At 44.7% G+C, this 21,875-nt stretch overlaps 1 protein-coding gene across 2 annotated transcripts in view; it reads right to left on the bottom strand.

The window, feature by feature from the left end:
* Window positions 1-21,875, bottom strand: part of LOC135914462 (ATP-binding cassette sub-family C member 2-like) — a 62,939-nt gene that overhangs the window by 25,017 nt on the left and 16,047 nt on the right. For both annotated transcript variants that reach the window (XM_065447326.2, XM_065447327.2), the window contains 9 exons: window positions 17,152-17,286; window positions 16,267-16,407; window positions 13,967-14,101; window positions 10,581-10,642; window positions 9,059-9,175; window positions 8,066-8,197; window positions 2,527-2,689; window positions 1,031-1,288; window positions 660-863 (listed from right to left, as the gene is read on the bottom strand). In XM_065447326.2, coding sequence (XP_065303398.2) covers window positions 660-863; window positions 1,031-1,288; window positions 2,527-2,689; window positions 8,066-8,197; window positions 9,059-9,175; window positions 10,581-10,642; window positions 13,967-14,101; window positions 16,267-16,407; window positions 17,152-17,286 — 1,347 coding nt within the window. The remainder of the gene's footprint in view (window positions 1-659; window positions 864-1,030; window positions 1,289-2,526; window positions 2,690-8,065; window positions 8,198-9,058; window positions 9,176-10,580; window positions 10,643-13,966; window positions 14,102-16,266; window positions 16,408-17,151; window positions 17,287-21,875) is intronic.

Genomic DNA, 21,875 nt, shown 5'->3' with positions numbered 1-21,875 from the left:
GTATTACTGGAAAGGCCCGTAGTAATCAGCAAAGAGATTTCTACACCTGTTGATTGTCTTTCTCCCATATACCGAGTTGATGAACGTGGAATCAAACACGAGTGCTAACAACGCAAGTGATTCTGAAGAGAAAAAAGAATGCGTGCTAAGCGCGCGAGGCTAACCGCACCTGTTGCAACAACACCGAGCCTACCACCAACTAAAATTTACTTTAGCTATGACTCACGGCTTAAGAGATAACTCTGAGCGTACGGTTTTTCAGGAACAAAGCAGCGCGAGTTTCAATTCTCTGCCCAGTGCCCTAGCGTGTTGTGTGCCCTAGCTGTATGCGTGTTTTCACTTCGCGATATATTTAAGCAAATAATTTCAGGCCTAAAACACCGCACCGACTGGCAGTAGGCCAGTGCCATCCGCGCCTTCGCAGAGGGAAGTGCAGTATGGGAACGCTTGCGTCATGAGCGGCGTCGTTGCCAGCTGTGCAAGAAGACGACGACGAGCGCGTTCGTGCGGTCACGCCTGGTGACGGTGACGCCGAACCGAGGAACGGGCGCCTAAGGGTTGTGCTCTAAAATTTCCTGACAGGATGACTCGACCGAGAAACAAACACAGTATACGTAGCTGCATGTGGCAACGTGTCCGCGGTGGCAAGAGGCATTTACCACTGAGCTGGTGGAGTTGTAGAAGCAGTCGAGAATGGCATCCAGCAGGTTGACCCTGAGAAGCCACTTGAGCTCGACCTCTCTGGATCGGTGCACATTCTCCTGCAGGGCGTCTTCCCAGGCGTACATCTTCACCACGCGGATGGTGGACAGCAGGTCAGACGTCGCCTTGAGTCGCTCGTCGCGAGCTCGGATTGCCTTTTTCTGCAAGTTGAACGTAGCGACAGACTGTTTCCCTCGAATTCGGACAATTCGGCAGAGCGACAGACTAGGGCGCACTAGCTCAGGTCGACCTCTCTGTCTTTCCCGTCAATATATTCTATTCTATATTCTTCTTTAAAGATGCCCCGTCATGGATGAGTGGCACTCACCCACAAGCGCTTCTGCAGAAACGAGCCGAAAAAGGGCAAGCCGAGCACCAGCACGGCCCAGGCTGCCGAGCACAGGGACGGCACAGCGCCGGCTCGCGCGGCAAGCATCCAGAAGAGGAAAGGGTACAGAAGCACTCCGAACAGGGGAACAGGGATGGCGAAGGCGCAGCTGGAGAGCAGGGAGCAGTCGACGCCCAGTAGGGAACTGATGTGTCCCATCGGGTAGCGGGCCTTGCTGCCGGCTGACATGTTCGTCACCTGGAACCGTTGACGACGGCTCAGAGGTTTTGTACGTTCGCTCGCATAAGCCTGTTATAAACTTGCTAATTTACCATTGTGAGCAGCGGGCAAACGGTCCAGGCCCAAGGGAAGGACACAGGAGGAGCACTGTCCATCGATAGAAAGCCCGAATGTGTTATGTCATGTCATGTGTCCTTACCTAAGCCTCGTCTGTGTGCACGCTGCTCACAATGAATCACTTCCAACTTGTCCACTTCGCCATCCTTCAGCGGTTCATAGATATTTGGTTTGCTTAGTAAATTGAAAGTTGCCCCTCCGGAGCTTTCCGTCATCGTTTCAATTATCCTCCGGGGCGGCCGCACTTTCATGAGGCCGTAGTCCGATAACGCCCCTATACTTGTAGATTCACGCATTTGCTAGAGAACTTCAGTTGACTAAGATTATTGCTACCACTTCTACGACTGATCGGTAATTTTGGCGAGATTATAGAGGAAAGCACACGGTACAAGAGATAAAATCCTGAACTCATGTACCGATTCCTTTCGCTCCGATTAGATTACCTTCGTGGCATCGCCCTGCTTGTGTCGCATTTTGAAGCTTTATAAACAATGTATCACACGTCCTCAATTACATTGTGAACAAGGCTCCCGTCAGGCAAGCCGAAACGTCTTTTTGTATTCTTAATTGTAATGGTCGGTGTCTTCTTTTTTACCTTTTATCACGATAGCTCCCGACCAGACAGGCTTTTGTCAAATCCTCGAATTCATTACCTTCATATTAACCACCGTTCACGACGGGCTGATTCTAAAGATGACAAAAATGACACTCGGAACACTGACAAAGGACTAACCAACGAATAATTGTAAAAGAATTGTAACATTACGCTGTACAAGCACGCTAAAATGGATTCCTTGTCAGATTTCGCCGGGTTAATTCACCGGCCATAAAAATCTGAACTAACCCTACATTTCTGCTTGGCCCTGGAAAGCACATCAGCTGTCTGTCAGCGCGTTGGCCGCCCTGCTAACTGCAGCCAAGGCCAGAGGCAGAGGGGCAATTTGAACTGCCACGTAAAGCACGCAGCTACTATATGCAAAATGTCATGGTCTTAAGCCTGTACAAGATCTGTATGTTCCCCGGATCTGTTCCGAGGCCAGTGACTCGTACCGTGTGAGAAAATGCTCACCCGGTTAGACAGCCGGGCTAAGGAGCAGCAGCAGCTTAGAGCACTGAGAACTATTAGCCAAGAGCTGTACCTTTTTGAATATAAGACCTTGAAGCATGGAACGAATCCTGACACCATACACGTGCAGTATGTCCATCTGGTAGCAGGAGATCAGAAGCTCAAAGGTAGTGGCCGCAGCGAAGAGCAGCACTGCCGACATCATGCCGACTTGATCGCGGCTGCTTATCAGTAACCTGTCAAGAAAAGGTAAACCAAGCATGGGAAGAGTAACTCACAGTGCAGACAACAATTGCATTCTGTGATGAAAGTTCAAACACAGACTGCGGGCGATAAAAGCGAAAAAAAATTTCGGCGGACAAAATTTGCACTTGTTGTGTCTTTTGTGAATTCCGTTACGAATAGCCCAGAACTGAAGCATTCATTATAACACAATAATGCTCTTTTCTAACAAATATAAACAGAAACGAATATTTTACAATTTAGGCGAGCAAAATGTCTATCTCACGTGGTGTCTTCAATACACGAGAACTTGAACACAGTAAGCAGAACATCTAAGGGCGCGTTTAAAAAATATAATAACCAAGAAGAGAGAGAGAGAGCAATAGGAGACAGGAAAGGCAGGGAAGTTGACTAGACGCACGTCCGGTTTGCTACCCTGCACTGGGGGAGGGGGTAGGGGATGAAGAGGGAGAGAGAAGAAAGAGAGAGCACAGTTTCACGCACAGTAAAAGGTTCGCACGGAGCCTACACATGGTTCCCAAGACCTGTCGACTTGAGGTACTTTAAGAGCGTTTTAGTGGCCTTCTGTGCCATCGACGCGAATGGCCAGGGTCCAAGGCAGGCACGTACCCAAGGGGGGGCCCGGGGGTCCCGGGCCCCCCCCCCGAAATCAAGTGGCATACCCCCCCCCCCCTCCTCACCCACGCCACCACTCCTCACACATTCCTAAAGCGCCGCCAGATCAATGTTGAGACTTCGCAGCGGTTCATCGGTCAGCATTATGCTGCCTTTTTCACTCCTTTAAATGGCGGTAGTTATCGGCATCTCTTGTATTGTGAAGGACCATTTTCTCGTAGATTTCTGCACCCGCATGATTAACTGGAGGTGCGTTCAGTTGTCACCATCTATTCAACCATCACGCGCATAGCTGTTGCTTATGTTAGTTCAACCTTCTTTGTTTAAGCTGATCCTGGGACCAGGAGAGGGATGCGGCTGTTACTCAGCTGGTCTGTACTCTCATGGAACGAGTTGCGGCCGAAGAAAACATCAATTGCGTTTAACTTATCCCTTTGCTTAATTGTTTCCTTGAGTTACGGCTCGCCACGACGCTGGCAGATGCCCGGAACCATATACACGTGATATGGCTTGGATAAGGTGCGAAATAAAATAATGTGAAACAGCGTCCATCATGGAACCCAGCAATAACCCTTAAACCCATAAGCAAGATGACTGTCGTCCGTTACCTCGTCTGTTTTTCCCTAACTGTGTAGCACTTTTCGTGCAAAATTGGCAACTGGAAACAAAAATCGCAAGGGGTTGAGAAATTAAGCGATCTACTAAGGGAGAGAGCCAAGGCAACAACCAAACTGCAAGCAAAAGCGAATAATAAAAACGTTAACCGTTGTTTATGAGAATATTTATGGATCAACATCTTTTTTTTTTTAAAAAGGAAGTAGAGAAAACGCCGCCGGAAGCGGAGAACAATTACGTGTTTTGGATGACGCTTCTACAGTTATCGGTCGAATCGCCTCACGTAGCCACTTCTCTGCTGTGCTTATGTGGGCGTTTTTCTAACCTTTTGCAGTGAACGTAGTACGTCTAGAATCGCAGAGTCCTGCGCTCTACGTGGTTGTATGGGACTGGCGGCCGCACAGACTTACGCAATTCGCGGAGCTGTCAAAACTGATCAACAAGGCGAAAATAACTGATATTCGAAACTATAACATGAGAAAGACTGAAAAAGCCGTAAGAAATGAACGCAGCCTGAAATCAGTAAAAAAGAAACCTGGCATAGGACAAACCATGATGTATGCACTAAAAGATAAGAAGGATAACATCATCAGCAATCTCGAAGATATAGTAAAAGCAGCGGAAAAATTCTAAGCTGACCTGTATACAGTACCCAGAGGAGTCACGATTGTTCACTTAGAAACAGTAATGAACAGGATACAGAAACTCTCCTATAACTAGCGATGAGGTCAGAAGGGCCCTGCAAGACATGAAACGATGAAGAGCGGGAGGATAAGGTGGAATAACAGTCGATTTAATCAAAGATGGAGGAGACATAATGCTTGAAAAACTGGCGGCTCTTTATACGAAGTGTCTATCCACTGCAAGGGTACCAGAAAACTGGAAGAATGCAGACATTATACTAATCCACAAAAAAAAGGAGACGTTAAAGAATTGAACAATTATGGGACCATTAGCTTGCTCCCAGTATTATATAAAATATTTACCAAAATAATCTCCAATAGAATAAGGGCAACACTGGATTTTGTCAACCAAGAGAACAGGCTGGCTTCAGGAAGAGATACTTTACAATGGATCACATCCATGTCATCAATCAGGTTATCGCGAAATCTGCAGAGTACAATAAGCCTCTTTATGTGGCTTATATAGATTACGAAAAGGCATTTCATTCAGTAGAAATACCAGCAATCGTAGAGGCACTACGTAATCAAGGAGTACAGAACTCTTACGTAAAAAGCTTGGAAAATATTGCTACATGCGTGAGGTATTTGTTTGTTTGAACGAGGCGCGTAGGTGCCATCACTCCAGAAAAGAGGAGGAAGAACGAACTGGGCTCGCGCTGTGAATCTAACCGGTCAGCGCTGCAACCGTTGTTGTAAATATAATCTGTAAATAGTTTCTCGTCTTACTGACTCGTCTTTCGCGTTAGAATATCTACAGACGTTCTACAGCTACCTTAATTCTACACAAGAAAAGCAGGGAGATACCTATAGAGAAAGGGGCCAGACAGGGAGACACAATTTCTCCAAAGCTGTTTTCTGCGTGCTTAGAAGAATTCAAGCTATTAAACTGGGAAGGCTTAGGAGTAAAGATCGACGGCAAATATCTCAGCAACCTTCGGTTTGCCGATGACATTGTTCTATTCAACAACAATGCAGACGAGTTACAACAAATGATTGGAGACCTTAACAGAGAGTGTGTAAGAGTGGGGTTGAATATTATTATGCAGAAGATGAAGATAATGATAAATAGCCGGGCAAAGGAACAAGAGATCAGGATGGCCAGTCGGCCACTAGAGACTGTGAAAGAGTACGTTTACCTAGGTCAATTAATCAGAGGGAACCCTGATCATGAGAAGGAGATTCACAGAATAATAAAAATAGGTTGGATCACATACGGCAGGCATTGCCAGCTCCTGACTGGAAGCTTACCATTATTATTGAAAAGTAAGGTGTGGAATCAGTGCATTTTGCCAGTGCAATATGTCCAGTGCCAAAGCATTTGCCAGTGCATTTCCCAGTGCATTTTGCCAGTGAATATGGGGCAGATACTTGAGAGCAAGTTAAGGACCACGCAAAGCGCGATCGAACGAAGATTGCTAGGCATAACGTTAAGAGAGAAAGAGAGTGCTTTTGATCAGAGAGCGAACGGGTATAGACGATATTCTAATTGACATCAAGAGGAAAAAATGTAGCTGGGCAGATCATGTAATGCGCCGGTTAGATAACCGTTGGACCATTAGGGTTACAGAATGGGTACCAAGAGAAGGGAAACGCAATCGAGGACGACAAAACACTAGGTGGAGCGATGAAATTAGGAAATTCGCGGGCGCTAGTTGAAATTGGTTGGCGCAGGACAGGGGTAATTGGAGATCGCAGGCAGAGGCCTTCGTCCTGCAGTGGACATAAAACAGGCTGATGATGATGGTGATGATGATGATGATGATGATGATGGTGGTGGTGGTGGTCGAGGTGCTGGGCCCCCCCCGAAAAAAAATCCTGGGTACGTGCCTGGTCCAAGGATCTTCATTACGGAAAATTGTCTAAAGTCCAGCTGGTTCAGTGCTGTCCGGAAAACTTCGCACTCGACGTCGTGTTGGGGACAGATACATAGGATGTGGCCAATTGTTTCTGTGGTTCCGCAAGAGTCGCACATGGGCGTATCCCCCATTCCGATGTGGAACGAGTAGGCCTTCGTAAATGCCACCCTGAGCCAGACGCAGCACAATACTGCTGCCTCAGGGCGGGACATTTTTGATGGCACTTGTAGCTTTAAGGATGGATCCAGCCTATGAAGGTGATACTTCGGGATGTTGGGAGAAGACCAGTATTTGTGGGTCATAGCTTTAGCCACAATATGAAGCTGTCTTGCAGCGTCGGTTCTCGATAAGGAGATTGGAACCAAGAACAGACTTTAGGTACAAAATAATAGAGTGAATATCGCAGACCGAGTATAAACCTAAAAAATCATCTGATGTAACTTAATCAACCTAGCTGTGTTCGGCAATTAATATCTGGATGAGGTGGCAACTTGAACGGCTGTGTTTTGAACGGTAGGGAAAGCTCAACATAGGCACGGGAAACAATGAGCTACGCCATGTAGAAACGTCAAATTATTACAATGCCTCAGAGAGAGTACTTTTCAAGTGACATTGGTATATCGGTTAGTACATTTTAAATATGTATTTTTAGGAAAGTTACCAGCATTTCTGTTCGGCCGAACTCTCATTATACGAGAATCTTTGCAAGCTATCAAGCACTGCGCACTCAGTCGTACGAGAGTCACTAATTCGCAACAGTTCCATCCTAGTTAATTGTTCAGCATTACCAACATTCGTTGAAGTTCGCAGGCTTTTGCACACTTACGGGAGTCGAGTTGGCGTGTTGGTAGATAAAGAACGAGCAATAGATCAAACTGCGACAGACAAGGGTGGCGACACACACAGGCACTAACTTTCAATGCATTTTCAATGCAAACCAAAGAGAGGTTTGCAGTAAAATGTAGGCTTGAAGGGATTAACAGTGGTAGAGCTAGTGATCTCACTGTAGCCACTGTTTCAACAAGGCGACTTTTCCTCGTCAGGGCTTTAACTGGCGAAAACAAGCTTCCTTGTCGAAGAGACTCCAGAGCCCCTTCTGGCTCACTGCCCAACCTTTGACACTCAACAATGTGCTCTGCAAGCTATACTCAGCCGATTGGCTAACAGAGCCACCTTGGAGGAAAACATCCTGGACCATGCCCAATGCATTCTTGTATACACAAAGCCACAAAAGCCCTTGAGCACTTCTTGAAAGTGACTGGGGCTATACGAACGCTTGTGATAGCGGACATTCCTCTGCGATTGTGTTCTCAATGACTCACCCTATATTTATTTTTTCTGTTTCCTTCTTATCTATTCTTTCCCATTTCTCCACCCAAGTGTGGGGTAGCCGACTGGCTACCTGTTTGGTTAACCTCCCTGCTTTTCCCTCTTCGTTTCTTTCGCCTTCTCTCTCTTTTTTATGGAAACGTCGGCTTGAGCGACACCCCATGTTCTACCATTCTTTGTTTGTTTGTCGCCACGAGTTTTTTTCTTTTCTGAACTTATTTATTATTTGATATACAATCTTTTCATTGCAAGTGATTCACGAAAGACTTACTCGAGTGCTGGTATTCGAGCATATATGCAGCTGTAGTAGGCTGCTGTGACCAGGAAAATACGCACAGTGTCCACCCATAATACCTTGCCCAATTGGATCACGAATGTAGACCGGCGTCCGGGAGGAATTCGTCTGCAGAAAACAAATTCGTTACGTTTGCATTGGTATTTGCAGAAAACAGTTTGTTGCATTTATGTGGCAATGATTGTGGTTTGCATTACTGAGGCTGGATTGTGGACAGTGAGGCATGCAGTGATTGTGTTTCGGATCATTCCAATTACATGTAGTTCCTTCTAGTAGCTTTCTTTGGCTCTATCGGCCGGTTTCGTGGTTGGTCCGTAGTCAGACTCAGCAGAGAAAACAATCACTCTCTCATTCACTTACTCATTCTTTGGTTCGGGCAAAAAATTACACTTAGAATTGTCGTCAATGATTTCTGCGCAACTTTTTACATACTGCTTCTGCATCGCAGTGCGACAGCCAGTGTCTCTGTGTATCTGTTAGACATTAATTAATTGATTAATTCTTTGATTATTAATTAATAATTGAATAATTAACTGGTTTATTTTCACGTTGCAGAACTACAACAGAGGCTATGCGAGATGCGTCAGTGCATGGCTGTGGGTCAAATTTAAAATCGGGGGTTCTTGATATCTACCCAGACCACCGCAGAGGAGCATCTTTGTACAGCGCCTTCCTCAAAATGCAGCTGCCGCAGTCAGGTAACGAACTCATGGCCTCATGTCCGGCAATGAAATGTAACAGCCACTGAGCAAACGTGGTGGGTATTTCACAAGGTATTCGCAAGTGTATTTGCAGTGAGCTTTCAGCTGACGGCATTATCTCGCTAAATAACAATTGTTAGAAGTAGCCGTGCTTCACATGAAAAGTTGGTTTCACTGACAGCAGCAGCCACAACAAAAACAGCAGCAACACCAATTGCAGCAGCCGCTTCAAAAACAAACAAGGGGGTGGAAGAAGGGTGCAACTCACTTTGTCGAGAGTTTGGCGACGAGTATTGTAACGAGGTTTTTGCAGCGCATTCCTCTCCGCAGAATAGGAAGCCGCACCGAAGCGGATGTACCCCTCTTCAAGGTGTCCTTGAAAACCCTGCAGTGTACCATTAGAAACAACAGAGAGATGGCGTTTGCGTGAGACGTTACCGTGACACGTGATACGATATGCCGAACGCGTGTCTGCTCCTTATACAACCGACTATATCACAGCTATCAGGTTACCTTGAGTGCGTCACAACATGGCAGCGGCCAGACCAACCCATACCGCCCTTCTCCGATCCGAAGCCATCGCTTAGTCGTATGATGCTCCCATCTCACGCTGAGGACAAAGTGACGAGATCATCTTATTGTTCTGACGCTACTAGTCCTATAGGGATACGACACCGACCCGGAAAAGTCTTTTGGCTTTCACCTAGCAGATGACTCCACGGCAGTAGCATCCACCTGTGTTCGCAATGAGGAATGATCTAAAGGACAAATTGATCATTGTATCATGAATTTCATTCTATGCTCTAGCCCGCTACGCTATATCGATAGGCTAAAGCATTAATTGATCACTCGCTATGTTTACCACGGTGCCGCGGAGAGTTGGAGCGTGTGCAGAGGGCAGGGTTTCACGTAACGTTTGACGTCACTAATATTTAAACGCAGGAAACACTCGGGAAACGTGCTTAGATTTTAGTATTTTGCCAATGTTGAGGCTTACTCTTTGGGAATGAGGGGATCGAAGCAGAAATAGAACAGGAAAACATGATGAGGCCAGAACGAAATGATAGATTAAAAGACGAAAGTAAAAAAATGACGGGATATGGTAGCGGGAAAAAAGAAAGAAAAAAAAAAGGAAATATCGCCGGAGGTTGCAATAATGATAAAAGCTTAGAAAAAAGAAAGAAAAAGACGACACTCTAAGGCTACGTCACTGCAACCATGAAGCCATGTCAGTTTCTTGTGGAAAAGTAACGTGGATGTCGTGCTTCTTTCAGCGGGAGTTGCCAGCCTGCTTCTTCTTGCATTCCCCTCTCAATTGTAGATACGTCTTCCAACCAAATGAAGATGGTAATAATAATAATAATAACAACAACAACAACAACAACAACAATAATAATAATAATAATAATAATAATAATTACAGTAAGAAAGTATTCGAGATACTTACAAAGCACCACTACAAATAAAAGCCTTACGTCACATAACATTTGACACACACATCAATGACAGTGTCCGTTCAAAGTGAAACATTAGATGTCTCAAAAAATGTGCAACAGTTCTAGCTGATACTTGCTTTTGGTATTAGCACAAACCCCTCTAGTGTGGAGGACTTCGTACAAAGGCCTTCATAATCTTTGAAAGTACGCTTACGGTCTAACTAACCGCATGTTACTACCTGACACAACCACGCACATGTAGCAAGAAGACCACGTGTACAGAAAAGTGTCACATCATGCTTCATGACAAATATGGCGTTTAGATGTATAAATATAGATACTTCAGTGACTCACGGAAAAAGAGCTCTGCAGATCTGTCGACCAAGTACTGACGATGTGTCTTCGTCTATTGATTCCTGGAAGAATGAAACACAAAGATAGCATCTAAATATAAGGAAACGTCAGCCACACAATGTTATTATTAGAGCCTCCTGAGATGTAGCTTCAAATTACTAAACTCAGAGAAAAATGTGCAGGACGTTGGGGTGCAGGCCAACCTAAATATTACAAAGTTCCTGTTCAAACGAAGTGATTTCAGTTCCCTCACATGCAGTTAGAGAGCTGCGTGCTTCGAAAACCTTGAACAACAAAGTGAACTGAATGTACCACCCGATTTAGCGAAGCATTTGGAGATAATATGTATAAAATGTGAGTAGACCGGCTTTTAGTTTAGGTAAGACACGGCACTGCCACTTTCATGAGTTAACACACGGCGCACTCAACGGGCTCGATGTCTGCGATAAATCAGACAGAAATTTCTGTGTGTTTTTGCTTTTTTGTTGCTCCTGAGTAACTAACGTGTTATTCGCATCCGTGTTCTAAGGGGTTCGATATAACGAAGATCTCGATTTAGCATAATCGATTTAAATACGTGTACGCGAATGTTTGAAACTTTCAAATAACGAATCGGATACTTGTTCTATTCGTTGTCGGTCTTAGAATCGAACAGCCCGCACTTCGCAAATGCGAATATTTTTAAATATTTTTCGAACAGTCCACATTCTCAGCTGTGCATGATTGAAACGAAGCAACAAATAAACAAAATTGACCTGTGTCGCAGTGTATATAACGAACGGAAGGTAGCGTAGAGCACGCGACATCGTTCAAGAAGCCAGTATTTTCGAGTTAAACCATGATCACTTTTCCTCAGACATGACATTTAACGATAAGTATTCCTTGGTACTATATATCGGTGTAGCAAGAGTGTTCTCGAAAGATTCCACCTGAATACAATTGATTACACCCATATTTTTTATTATAATGGCACTATTTACAGCTATAGAAAAATAGTGTTTGTCTCATTGTGCGATCACTACAATCTACGTGTATCTCGGTTTTATTATCGAAGGTATCTACAGATGCTAACTGGCTGACAAGAGTGCCTTTCAGACCCTCATTATGCTAATTCACGACCAAGCATATGCTGCAGAATACTGATTGTTTGATTAAAATGCACCATTCGAGCTTTTGATAAAGCGTACTTCCTAATTGGCAGTATAGTGACAGGAATGTGCTAATGTGGCGAATACTGGGATGTCAACTACGTTTTACAATAATAGTATAAAAGGCTGTTCATTATTAGAAAGACGTTCAAAAAATATTCGATATTCGATCTGATTCGGTCAGTTTTTGTCACTCTTCGATTCATATTCCATTCGTTCTCGACAAATGTTTGTTCGTGCACCCCTAGATTTGACCCTGTATTCACGAGGGTTGTATGCAGGCAACATACCAGATAATTTTTTTTTTGAGTACTAACTATCCAGCTAAGCGTTTTCGCACAACACTGAATGATAGACAGCAAGCGCAATTTGTTGGTCTAGAGCAGGAACACTGCATGAGGAAAAAGTTTCGCACGAAGCTCACTGTCTTGTGTTCAGAGGAGACGATGCAAGATATACAGTTGCGGTGGTGTCACGCATGAGATGTAAAACAAATGAAATGTACACCTATGTTTCACATATGATGAGAGCTGTCTATGCAAATTAAAACGGAGCCTTAGGTGGCTTGAGGTGAAGCCCACTTCCAGTTTTCTGCCTGGGGTTTCCCCGTTATTCCTGAAAAAAATTACCGCAAATTATTTTTTTTCTTGTTCATTATGCTTATTCTTGATGTGTTTTGCAGCTCCAGGTAAAAAATACAGTTTTTTTTCGGTTTTTACTTGTCCAGTCCTTAAACTAAGGTCCCATCGACATCACGAAATCGAGCTCGCGCTTATAACTCGCGCTATTTCGACAAAAGCTATACGGTATCAAGTACATAAAACTTCTTCAGCAGCCACTCACGAAAAGCGACGTTGCTTCATTCTTTAACGTTTAAACGTGTCCATCGAACAACCTTGTATAAAGGCCTTCAATTTCGGAGTAAAGTGTTCCTATTCGTGGGGCAATTATGCTTACTCGTGCTCGTATTATGATGAAATGTTCAGGTGAGACAACTTTCTGTCATTAAAGCGATCGTGGAGAAAGCGATAGCAGAGAAAGTCTAGACAATGTGAAAACATGTTGTACTATTTACTCCTGCGCGAAAAGCTAATCGAAGTGGCCGCGTCTAATTCATAAACTGATGGGAAATATCACGTTTCCCTGACTCCATCACCTCTGCACCGCGCGCCACGATTCTTTCTGGAAACTTGCATATGGCTGAAGCCAGAACACAAACTCAAAAGTGTTCATACAGTGACACAGTGCCACTGACACTAGGACTAATTTCGTTCTCCGCAAACTTCATGCAATGTTTCGCAGTCGAGTGCAGTGCAGAACAGAAGCTCTGACGGATTATGTTGCAATTGGTGACTGGATTGTAACCAATCAGAGCAGACTGTGCGACGTCTGGCGCATTACCAAACCAAAAGCACCTAGCATCGCACTCACCGACTGAGCAATTCAAATGCTACAAGCCGACGTAATAGCTTAAAAAACGTAAAACGTAAAACGTAAAAGTTGGCGAATTCGCTGTGCCCGCTGGAAATTTTACTATGCATATAAAGCACCGCAGTCTGAAACAAGCTGTCCGTACGTGGACCACCTTGATGCTGATGTTGTCTTCTTGGAAGATAAGGTCACCTTCCTCCGAGATCCACAGTCACGCTACACCTCGCTGCCGTCCCCGCATTGTACCTTCACTATTGTCTCCATATATGTATACCAACAATACCGTCAGTCGGAGACAAAATGGCGCCGTGCGTGCTCCAAGCCCACCTGTTTTGTCTGTCGTCTGCTAGCTACGCAGGGCGGGGGAGGGGGGCATCGAAACTTTGGTGCAGAAGGTTTAGTTTTCCTGCTGCAGCTCGGTTCTTAAAAACGGGCTTGTGTAGGTGAGCGGAGTTAGTTTTCTTGCGCCAATAAAAAAATTGGAGAAGTCCTACACGAGCTACACTCGTTTAGCCAGTGTAGGCAAAAAATAAAGAAGCCTTACTATGTGTCTCTGTAATACACTGTGACAGGCTGGATGCGTGAACGCCTTCAATTTGCCTTGGTTACTCCTTGTTTTTTTAGTATTATTTTTCTTATCATTTCTACCCACCTTCTCTTATCTCGAGCAGGGTAGCCAATCGCATATGGGCTCCCTCTGATGAATATCGTCTGGGTAACCGTGTTGCCTTTCATTACTCTCTCTCTCACTCACTCTTTCTCTTTCTTTTCTAAATCATCCCGATAAGTTGTGACGAAAGAACTTACCACAAATCGATTAGGCCTTTTGATGACCAAGTCTTGAATCTCGGATACTACAAAGTTTCCCAAGACGGTTGCGAGTACGACAAGGCTCACAATGACTGACGTCTTATCCAGCTGTGTTGCTGACAGCGTTATATCCTGGGAACAAAAAACAGGACGAAAAAAAATAACATTCTGCCAAAGTTTGTCGACGAAGGTAGCTTTGCATGCGACGAGCAAGATTATAGATAAATGCAGTCACACACACTCGTGTTTCCTAAGGAAACCAAATGTGCTTTTTTTTTCGCGGGCGATGTCCACAGCGTATCCAGACGTGATCTATTCGCATGATTAAAGATACGTAATTCAGATTGATAAAAATAAGACAGCTCAATCCGAGTTCTAGAAGTCTAACCGGCGACCACACAACGAGAAAACCAACAGGCGAGCAGGAGGAGCGATGATATGGTAAAACGAAGAGCATTTTTTCAATTTATTTACAGAACATTTTACACTGCACACTATCCAAGAACGAAGCGCAAAACATGGTAACTTTCATTATAACAACTACAAATAATATAGGAAGTATAAACCATGTAAATGACATACAAACACTTCCGTACGGGTGGTGTATAAGATTCGATCACAATTGGTCGCAGTATAGGACATTATGTAGTGCTTTTGTAAAATAGATGGCAAGCACAACGAGTTTGGACAACTTATTCCGAAGTCCTCCGCTGTTCTTGGCAAGTACGAATACGTATGTGTATCAGCTGTAGCGAAATAAAATATTAACACGTAGCTATGCCTCTAGTTTGTTTTACACGTGATTAGAATGTTTAAATCATGGAAAGGCTAAATTTCCTATTGATCGGCGACTAAAGGAATGTAAAAAGAACAACATAATTGGGGTTACAGTGCGTTTTTCCTCGAGGAGATTTTTGCTATATTGGCTAACATCACGATAGCACTATAGTACGCGCGAATACACAACACTGTGGCGCAGTATTGCCCAAGTCACGAGCTCAGTGCCACGTCACGCCAGCAGCCTGCAACGCCGTATTCTCTGAATCCCAGCTAGTTCTTAAGACAATATTGTTTTACGAAACTGCACAAGGGAGGGGCCACGGTGAGTAGCAAATAGACGCACAGAACGCCTGAAACGCCTCTTCTATACTGCTGTGACAGCTCATACTGTTGCAGTCGCACACACAAGTACGTTCCCTCAAATTAGTGGAATGTCAGAACAACGTTTGACATATTTCTCCGGCGCTACCTCTGATTGATGTGCCCCTTATTCGTCTTTGTTCAACTAATTCAGTCTTTATTTTTTTATAAACTTGCTCGGTAAGCTTCCAATGAAAAGCCGTTGTCAAATGTTTACGGGTTATGCAACCTGGGATGGCCAAACTTAATATTTACGTCTCTTTAAATGAATCGCTGTGATGCACAATAGGTTCTAATGCCCACACATAAAAAAAGGAACTCTGGAGGCCGGGAGCATCTGAAGAGCCACGTGTATCGAACCAAAAAGATGAACAACAAATATGGCGAACATGTGGAGTAGGCCACATACGTTTGACAAATACTGTACATGTGTGATCCTCTTTTGTCTTTGTGTTTGCTGACATTTTCACTCGCATCTGGCTTTGGCAACCAAGAAGAGTACACAACGTGAACTCCTATTATTTCTGTGTTAACAAGTGTATTAATCAGCAGCTAGCGTTCTTTTCTGGAAATGCTTAAATATTTTATAATGCTCAGTGCATTTTGCACTACCAGCTGCGAAGTGGCCCACGCAGAATCTCGGGCATCGATACAGGTACAAACGCAAATCAGTTGTCAGGAAAGTTTCGGCAGATGTACCGCACTTCTTGGAATATATGTTAGGCGACGCTTTCTCGATTCGTTCCGATTAAATGCTGCGAAAAGAGACACATGATGCGTATGATTGCGTTTTATTTGAAACCTAAGTAATTTGAACAGTTGCCAGGGCAGACCCCCTACACATTAGCGACAGTTATGACAGCATTATTAAGACTCCACTACCTCTGGAGCCGACTCGCGTTATAAACGCATTAAAACCCTTGCAAGAACACACATAATTGCGGTGTAAGGATTGGCTCACCAAGTCACCATCAATGATTACGTCATCCGCGTGATCAGGCCATTCGAGTGTTACATGTCTACGAAACCGGTATTGCTAATTCAGCGAGAAAACAAACACCGACCCAGCTCCCCCCTGTTCAGGTTAGGCAAACGAAGCTTCGCTTAAATGTATGTGAGTGTTTGACTTCGCTTCTCGATACCACGTCACCGCGTACCTTCAGCTGTACCGCGGCTGTACACTGGCAGTAGACGTCCAGCACGCAGGCTGTGGACAGCAGGCCCAGCAAAACAGCTGAGAACCCTGACGGTGGGAGGCACTGACGCCAACGCCGCCACAGCAGGAGCGTCAGGAATGCCTGCATCGTTGTTGACAGTGGAGAGAGAGAGAGCAAGGACAGTGGAATTGGTGCATACAACGAAGAGCTGCCTCCTTGGGTACACTCGTTCGTTTAGCTGGTTCTGGCGAAACGTATGAGTGAGCATCCTGTTAGGTTTTCACCACACGGTCTGCCATACGCCGTATTATCGTTAAATAAATGCATGTTATCATCGTGAAGGATCGGCATAAGCGGCCTGTGGAACATATGGTACATAGTTAACTGTTCGTAGTATGTGAGCAGGTCTGAATGACTGTCTTCGCAAGCGGGTTTGTGGGACAAAGAACATTGTCCTGTGATACGGGAGTATTGGAGCACTGTCAATTAGTCAGTGGCGAGATGGCTCACACGCTCAATTCTTGGGCGCCCCACAAACCTGCGGTGTAAGAGTAAATTCAAAAACATGGGAATCGCGACTTCAGTCGTTCTGATAGCCTCGATTGCGACGGGCGCCGTCATGTGGTGTACCTTTGGTATTGTGTTGCATGTTGCTTTTCGACAACCAAGCGGGTTTGGAATATGTAAGTTTACCTTCTAGTGCAAGAAAGCCACAGTTATTGATGTTGATCTTTTTCTTTCTTGGTTTGTTTTTCTTTCTCATTCTTTTTCTTTCCTGCTGTTGAAGTTATATCGAGCAGAGTACACTTTTCTTAACTATGCATTCAATTCCATTTCCTTTGAGTAGCATTTGCATGGGAGAAAAATTGTGTACCGGATGCTTACAAGAGATATTGCCATCGCAAAACTCGACGTTGCTTCTCGTAGCGTCGATAAGCTGATGTAGTCGACAAGCTCATCGTTTTGCAAGGCATACGAGCCTTTCGTAATGGCCAATCCACTGGAGACCAACAGGAGCACCTGCGCAGAGTAAGCGGTGGTATGTTAGCGTTTGGCCTTAATCTTCGTCTATCAGCTCCAATTTTTCTCATGAATATACATAGCCACATTATCGCTTGGAACAACGTTAACGATTCCCGCTTACCTTTTTTAATGGAGGGCATCATGCTTCAAATACAGATGTACACTACTGCCCTCCTCGGCTTACAATTTTTTTAAGCACATTGTACTGGAGGTGCAGTAGCTTTGTCCCTTTATTTTTGACATCCCAAATTCAGAGAGCTGTTGAAAGGCACACTTACTCCCTGGCAAAACAATGGAATGAAAATATTTAGGCATGAGGCCGGAGGTTCTCATGGATTGTAGAGAAAGCAAGGCTGAGATGCGAGAAAGATGACGTTAGGAAGTGTCTTGCTCCCACTACTCTTCAATGTAGAATAGCGAAGTAGCCAAATCTGTCACCGTCTGCATTGCAAACCTGAACCTGCGCGCATTAGATTTGTCTCTTGACTTCGGGGTCACGTGACACTGAGGCTAAACAGTTTCTACAAGAAGGGATTGATATCATGAATGGTTGAACTTGTTTTTAATCGACATAGAAAGAAGAACATAGACAATCAACAGAGAGGGAATCAGAGAGGTTGCAGGCCAGCAACAGTCACCGAATGGTAAAAATCCATGGTGTGAAAACATAAATACTGAAAGAAGGTGGACCAAGATATCTTAAAGTAATACAGGAATACTTTTCGATTTGTATTGCAGAATATTTAGCCTTCTTGTTCAGATGGTTCATGCGAACCTACAGCACAAGCCCATCATATTCTGAACGCCTACTGTCACTTCAACACTCTGCATGCTTGTTACCGAAACCGTACCCTTTCTGACGAGCTACTCGACGTATCTGGACGATTTTGCGACTCGCTACAATCGCATGACCGTATTCACAGGCAGTTTCATCATTTCCTTGCACCTCAAACTCCAACACCTTCACTTGCAGGGAAAACACTTAACCTCTCCTGAAAAACATCCCCCTGAATATTTCTTCCCATTAGCTACGCCTGATAACTCAGCATAAGGTGGAAGTGCCACAGTTGAATTTCCCTCTCCTACGTATTGCGTGAGCGAAAAGTTAACTGTTTGACGAGCCATCGTTTACGGCCGCTGAACTATTTGGCTGATTGTCAGTGGTAAAATTTAGATAGGTAAGAGAAATGCTTGCTGCAGTATATAGGCAGCGCACTCGCTCTAGAACAGCCCTGTAGATACTAACTGCGTCGCACTATTATGCTTATACTACAGTCACCTCGCATAACTTCATAAACACTACATATTTCATCTATGGCGAAGAAATCAATTCATTTAACTGGCTCCAAGCATAAATTTAGCTTTTTCTTTACATCCAAAAGTAGGCAGGATACTCCCCTTCTTGGTTTATTGTTGCTACACCACAGGAAGTGATCTAAACCGGAGTAGGAAAGAGGAATAGGAACAAGGAAAAACTAGCGGTATGAGACATTTAAAAATTGTGCTTGGGCGTAGCAACTGCCGGTAGCTCTTTGGCAGGCTGAGCCGACCTGCAGCTGGTAGCACCCTTTACCCCCTCCCCTACTATTCTATTCTTACATAAAACAGGTCCCTCCCATTTCCACATGCCACCTTAAAGTGAGCAAGTAAACAGTGGCAGAAAATGTACGAGAAGAAGGAAGAGAAGCGAGGGGTCCAATTTTTCATTAGTAGGATTCATATGAAGCCAGCGCACAATGAAGCTTAGGAAAGCATAACAAAAAATATTTGTAGTTTTTATTTTGAAATGTAGAAACAATTTTGACGTTGTAGTTCTGAGGAAACCCGCAACGCATAGAGAAATAAGGAACGATAAGGTCAAGAGAAATGAAAGTGGACGAATAAACAATTTGCCTAAGCGGTGGGAGCCGAACACACAATCTACGCATTAACTGTGCGTTGCTTTATCATTGAGATACAGTGACGGTTCCACCCGCGTCTACATTCCTGGGTATGTATGTGTGTACACGAGAACTCGCCCTGGGGATGTTAAGCAGCGCCACTCAAGGTCATGGTGGCAGATCTAGCGCATCCTTTTGACCTCTGGCGTCACGTACTGCGTGAACATTCAGGAACAGGTGGCTGAACAACAAACCCTCGCCTACTACCCGAAGGCACCAAACGAGCCGTAGTCGAGACCCTCACTATGACAAGTTGTGGGCTCGCCTCGGAGCGGCAGCAGGTTGCTTTTTCCTCCACTTTCACTTCCCCCCTTTACCTCATAATCCCTACAGTTCAATTAAGAACAACAAAAACAACCCTCGAGTTCTCCTTGGTTGATATCTGCTGGGTTCGAATGGCAGACCGTGCAGGCGATGTGTTTTCGTGCACCGTAAAAAAACAACATCGGGATAATGGTAACATGTAAGAGCCGTTTCTGTCACACCACAAAAGGGACAAGAGACAACTAAGGACGCGCACCATGCAGACGCTGACTGACAGCTGGCAGGTTTATTAAAAAAAGAAACAGCGAATAAATACAAAAACGAAAAGCATACCTGCGCGTACGCGCGCTCAAACGACGACACGACACCTTCCAGCAAATATATTTCAGAACAAAACAAGAAATTGAAATGACTCATATGCAATTACCGGCTTTTTTTCCCCTGATGGGGAACACTTCCACAATATCATGTGCTCTCTGACGGCAAAGCGAAATCATGCGCTCTCTGACGGTAAATCGAAAAGAAAAAAAGGATGTCCGGAAGTTCATATATGAACATTTCAACTTGAGTTTGCTCAAGTTGAAATGTAAGCGTAAGTAAGTGTATGTGTAAGTGTATAATAAATAAGTGGCTTAAAACAGAATAAGAATACAGCAACAAAAGCATTTGCAAGAGGGCGGAAGTGATCATGCGTCTTACATCAACTACCACAGTGCCATGATCCGCGGAAAGTGCGAATGAAGAAGTTCACCCATTTTTCACGCAGAATAATGCAGCAAACACGAGGAATTCAGATCCAATGCATACCTTGAGATCTGTGCGAAGTAAAAAAAAAAAAGAGGTTTCGCGAAGCGGTTAATGAAATGCAATTAAATTTGCCCGGTTCATTTCCTGCGTCTATGACGTCGGAGAAAGTGGCACGCGCGCGCATGCGCTCTCGCACGCCCGTGCTGCGCACTGCGACCCACGCGGTGGCAGACAGCTGGTCGCAGTTGGCACCACAGCGGCATACACGCGCGATTGTAACCCAGTGGTTAGAGCATCGGGCCTGCTGTGCTGGGTGACCGAGGCTCAATGCCACCATCGAGCGCGCAATTCAGTGTTTCATAAGCGCGAACTATTGCTTAAAGGCAGCGGGAGCACCGAACAGCCGTGGTCAGAAAATTCCGGTAGGATTTACGAAGACATCTTCTAGTTAAAAGCAAAGAATTCATTGTACTGAAACAGGATGGACGCATGCATGCATGGTGCATCTCCGTTACGACGTTTCCTTTAGGCAACACACACCGTACAGCATTTGTAGCCACAACAAGCGAAGATGCGACTATTGAAGTGACAAAAAGAAAAATGGAATAGACTGATTCAGCGCTGACAACGTCATCTCGCAGGAAGTTTCGTGTTTCCGGCGGAAACGGTCTCCACGCGCGGAAATCCATCGAGTTCCAGCAACGCGGAGGGCTGCGCACTTTTTTGCAGTGCCCCGTTTTCAATGAAATCGTGGTTGGCAAGGCTCTTGTCGCCTACACTCCCACGCGCCTTCCTCGACCTAACAGAAAGTAAGCCCGCACGCACCACGGCCTCGCATCCTGTGACGCTTTGTCGCGTTCGCAATTTTATGGCACGTGCACTTCCGGCAAGAGCTACCTTTTTTTTTCTAGGCTCATTAAACAGCCTGCGCTCGTTCGTAGTTTCTTAGCAGCAGCTGCTATCCGGTTGACATCGCAAACTACATGAATGCATTGTGACGGTGACCAAAGAAAAGCTATTTCACGCTAAAAGAACGCTTAATTGTAAACCCGGCCTCAGATTTGTCTTCCACATCATAGAGACATCACAGACTTCCACAGCTGCTCAGGGACTATGTGTGGCGTCCAAAACATGGCCTCTGTGACGTGTTTCCAGCTCCTGAAGTGCTTCCGGCGCATGCAATCACCAAGACGCAGCCTTGAAGTGTTACCAGTCAATAATAATAATGTCACGTGGTAGTGACGGTTGTGGACACAGCAAGAAAACTGTGAATAGCAAAACTAATTTTATTGGGCGAACCTGTGCCCAGAAAAACAGGCTACGCTCAATGCTCAACGAAAACGGCGAACACAGTTGGCAATCGTCGAAAATTTGATCAGCGGGCCAAGCACGTCGGCTTTTATACATCAGTCATCGAATGTTCCAGAGTAATCCCTGGGACCCGCGTGCCTTCCACAAAGTTCTACATTATTCGCGTCGCGCACACATGTCAACAACAACAACAACAACAACAATAATAATAATAATAATAATAATAATAATAATAATAATAATAATAATAATAATAATAATAATAATAATAATAATAATAATAATAAAGCTTAAGCAGTCGATCAGCCAACCAAGCTCCATCCC

This window comes from Dermacentor albipictus, chromosome 6 (assembly GCF_038994185.2).
Source record: "Dermacentor albipictus isolate Rhodes 1998 colony chromosome 6, USDA_Dalb.pri_finalv2, whole genome shotgun sequence".
Lineage (NCBI taxonomy): Eukaryota > Metazoa > Arthropoda > Arachnida > Ixodida > Ixodidae > Dermacentor > Dermacentor albipictus.
This window is presented reverse-complemented; position numbering and strand designations above follow the sequence as displayed.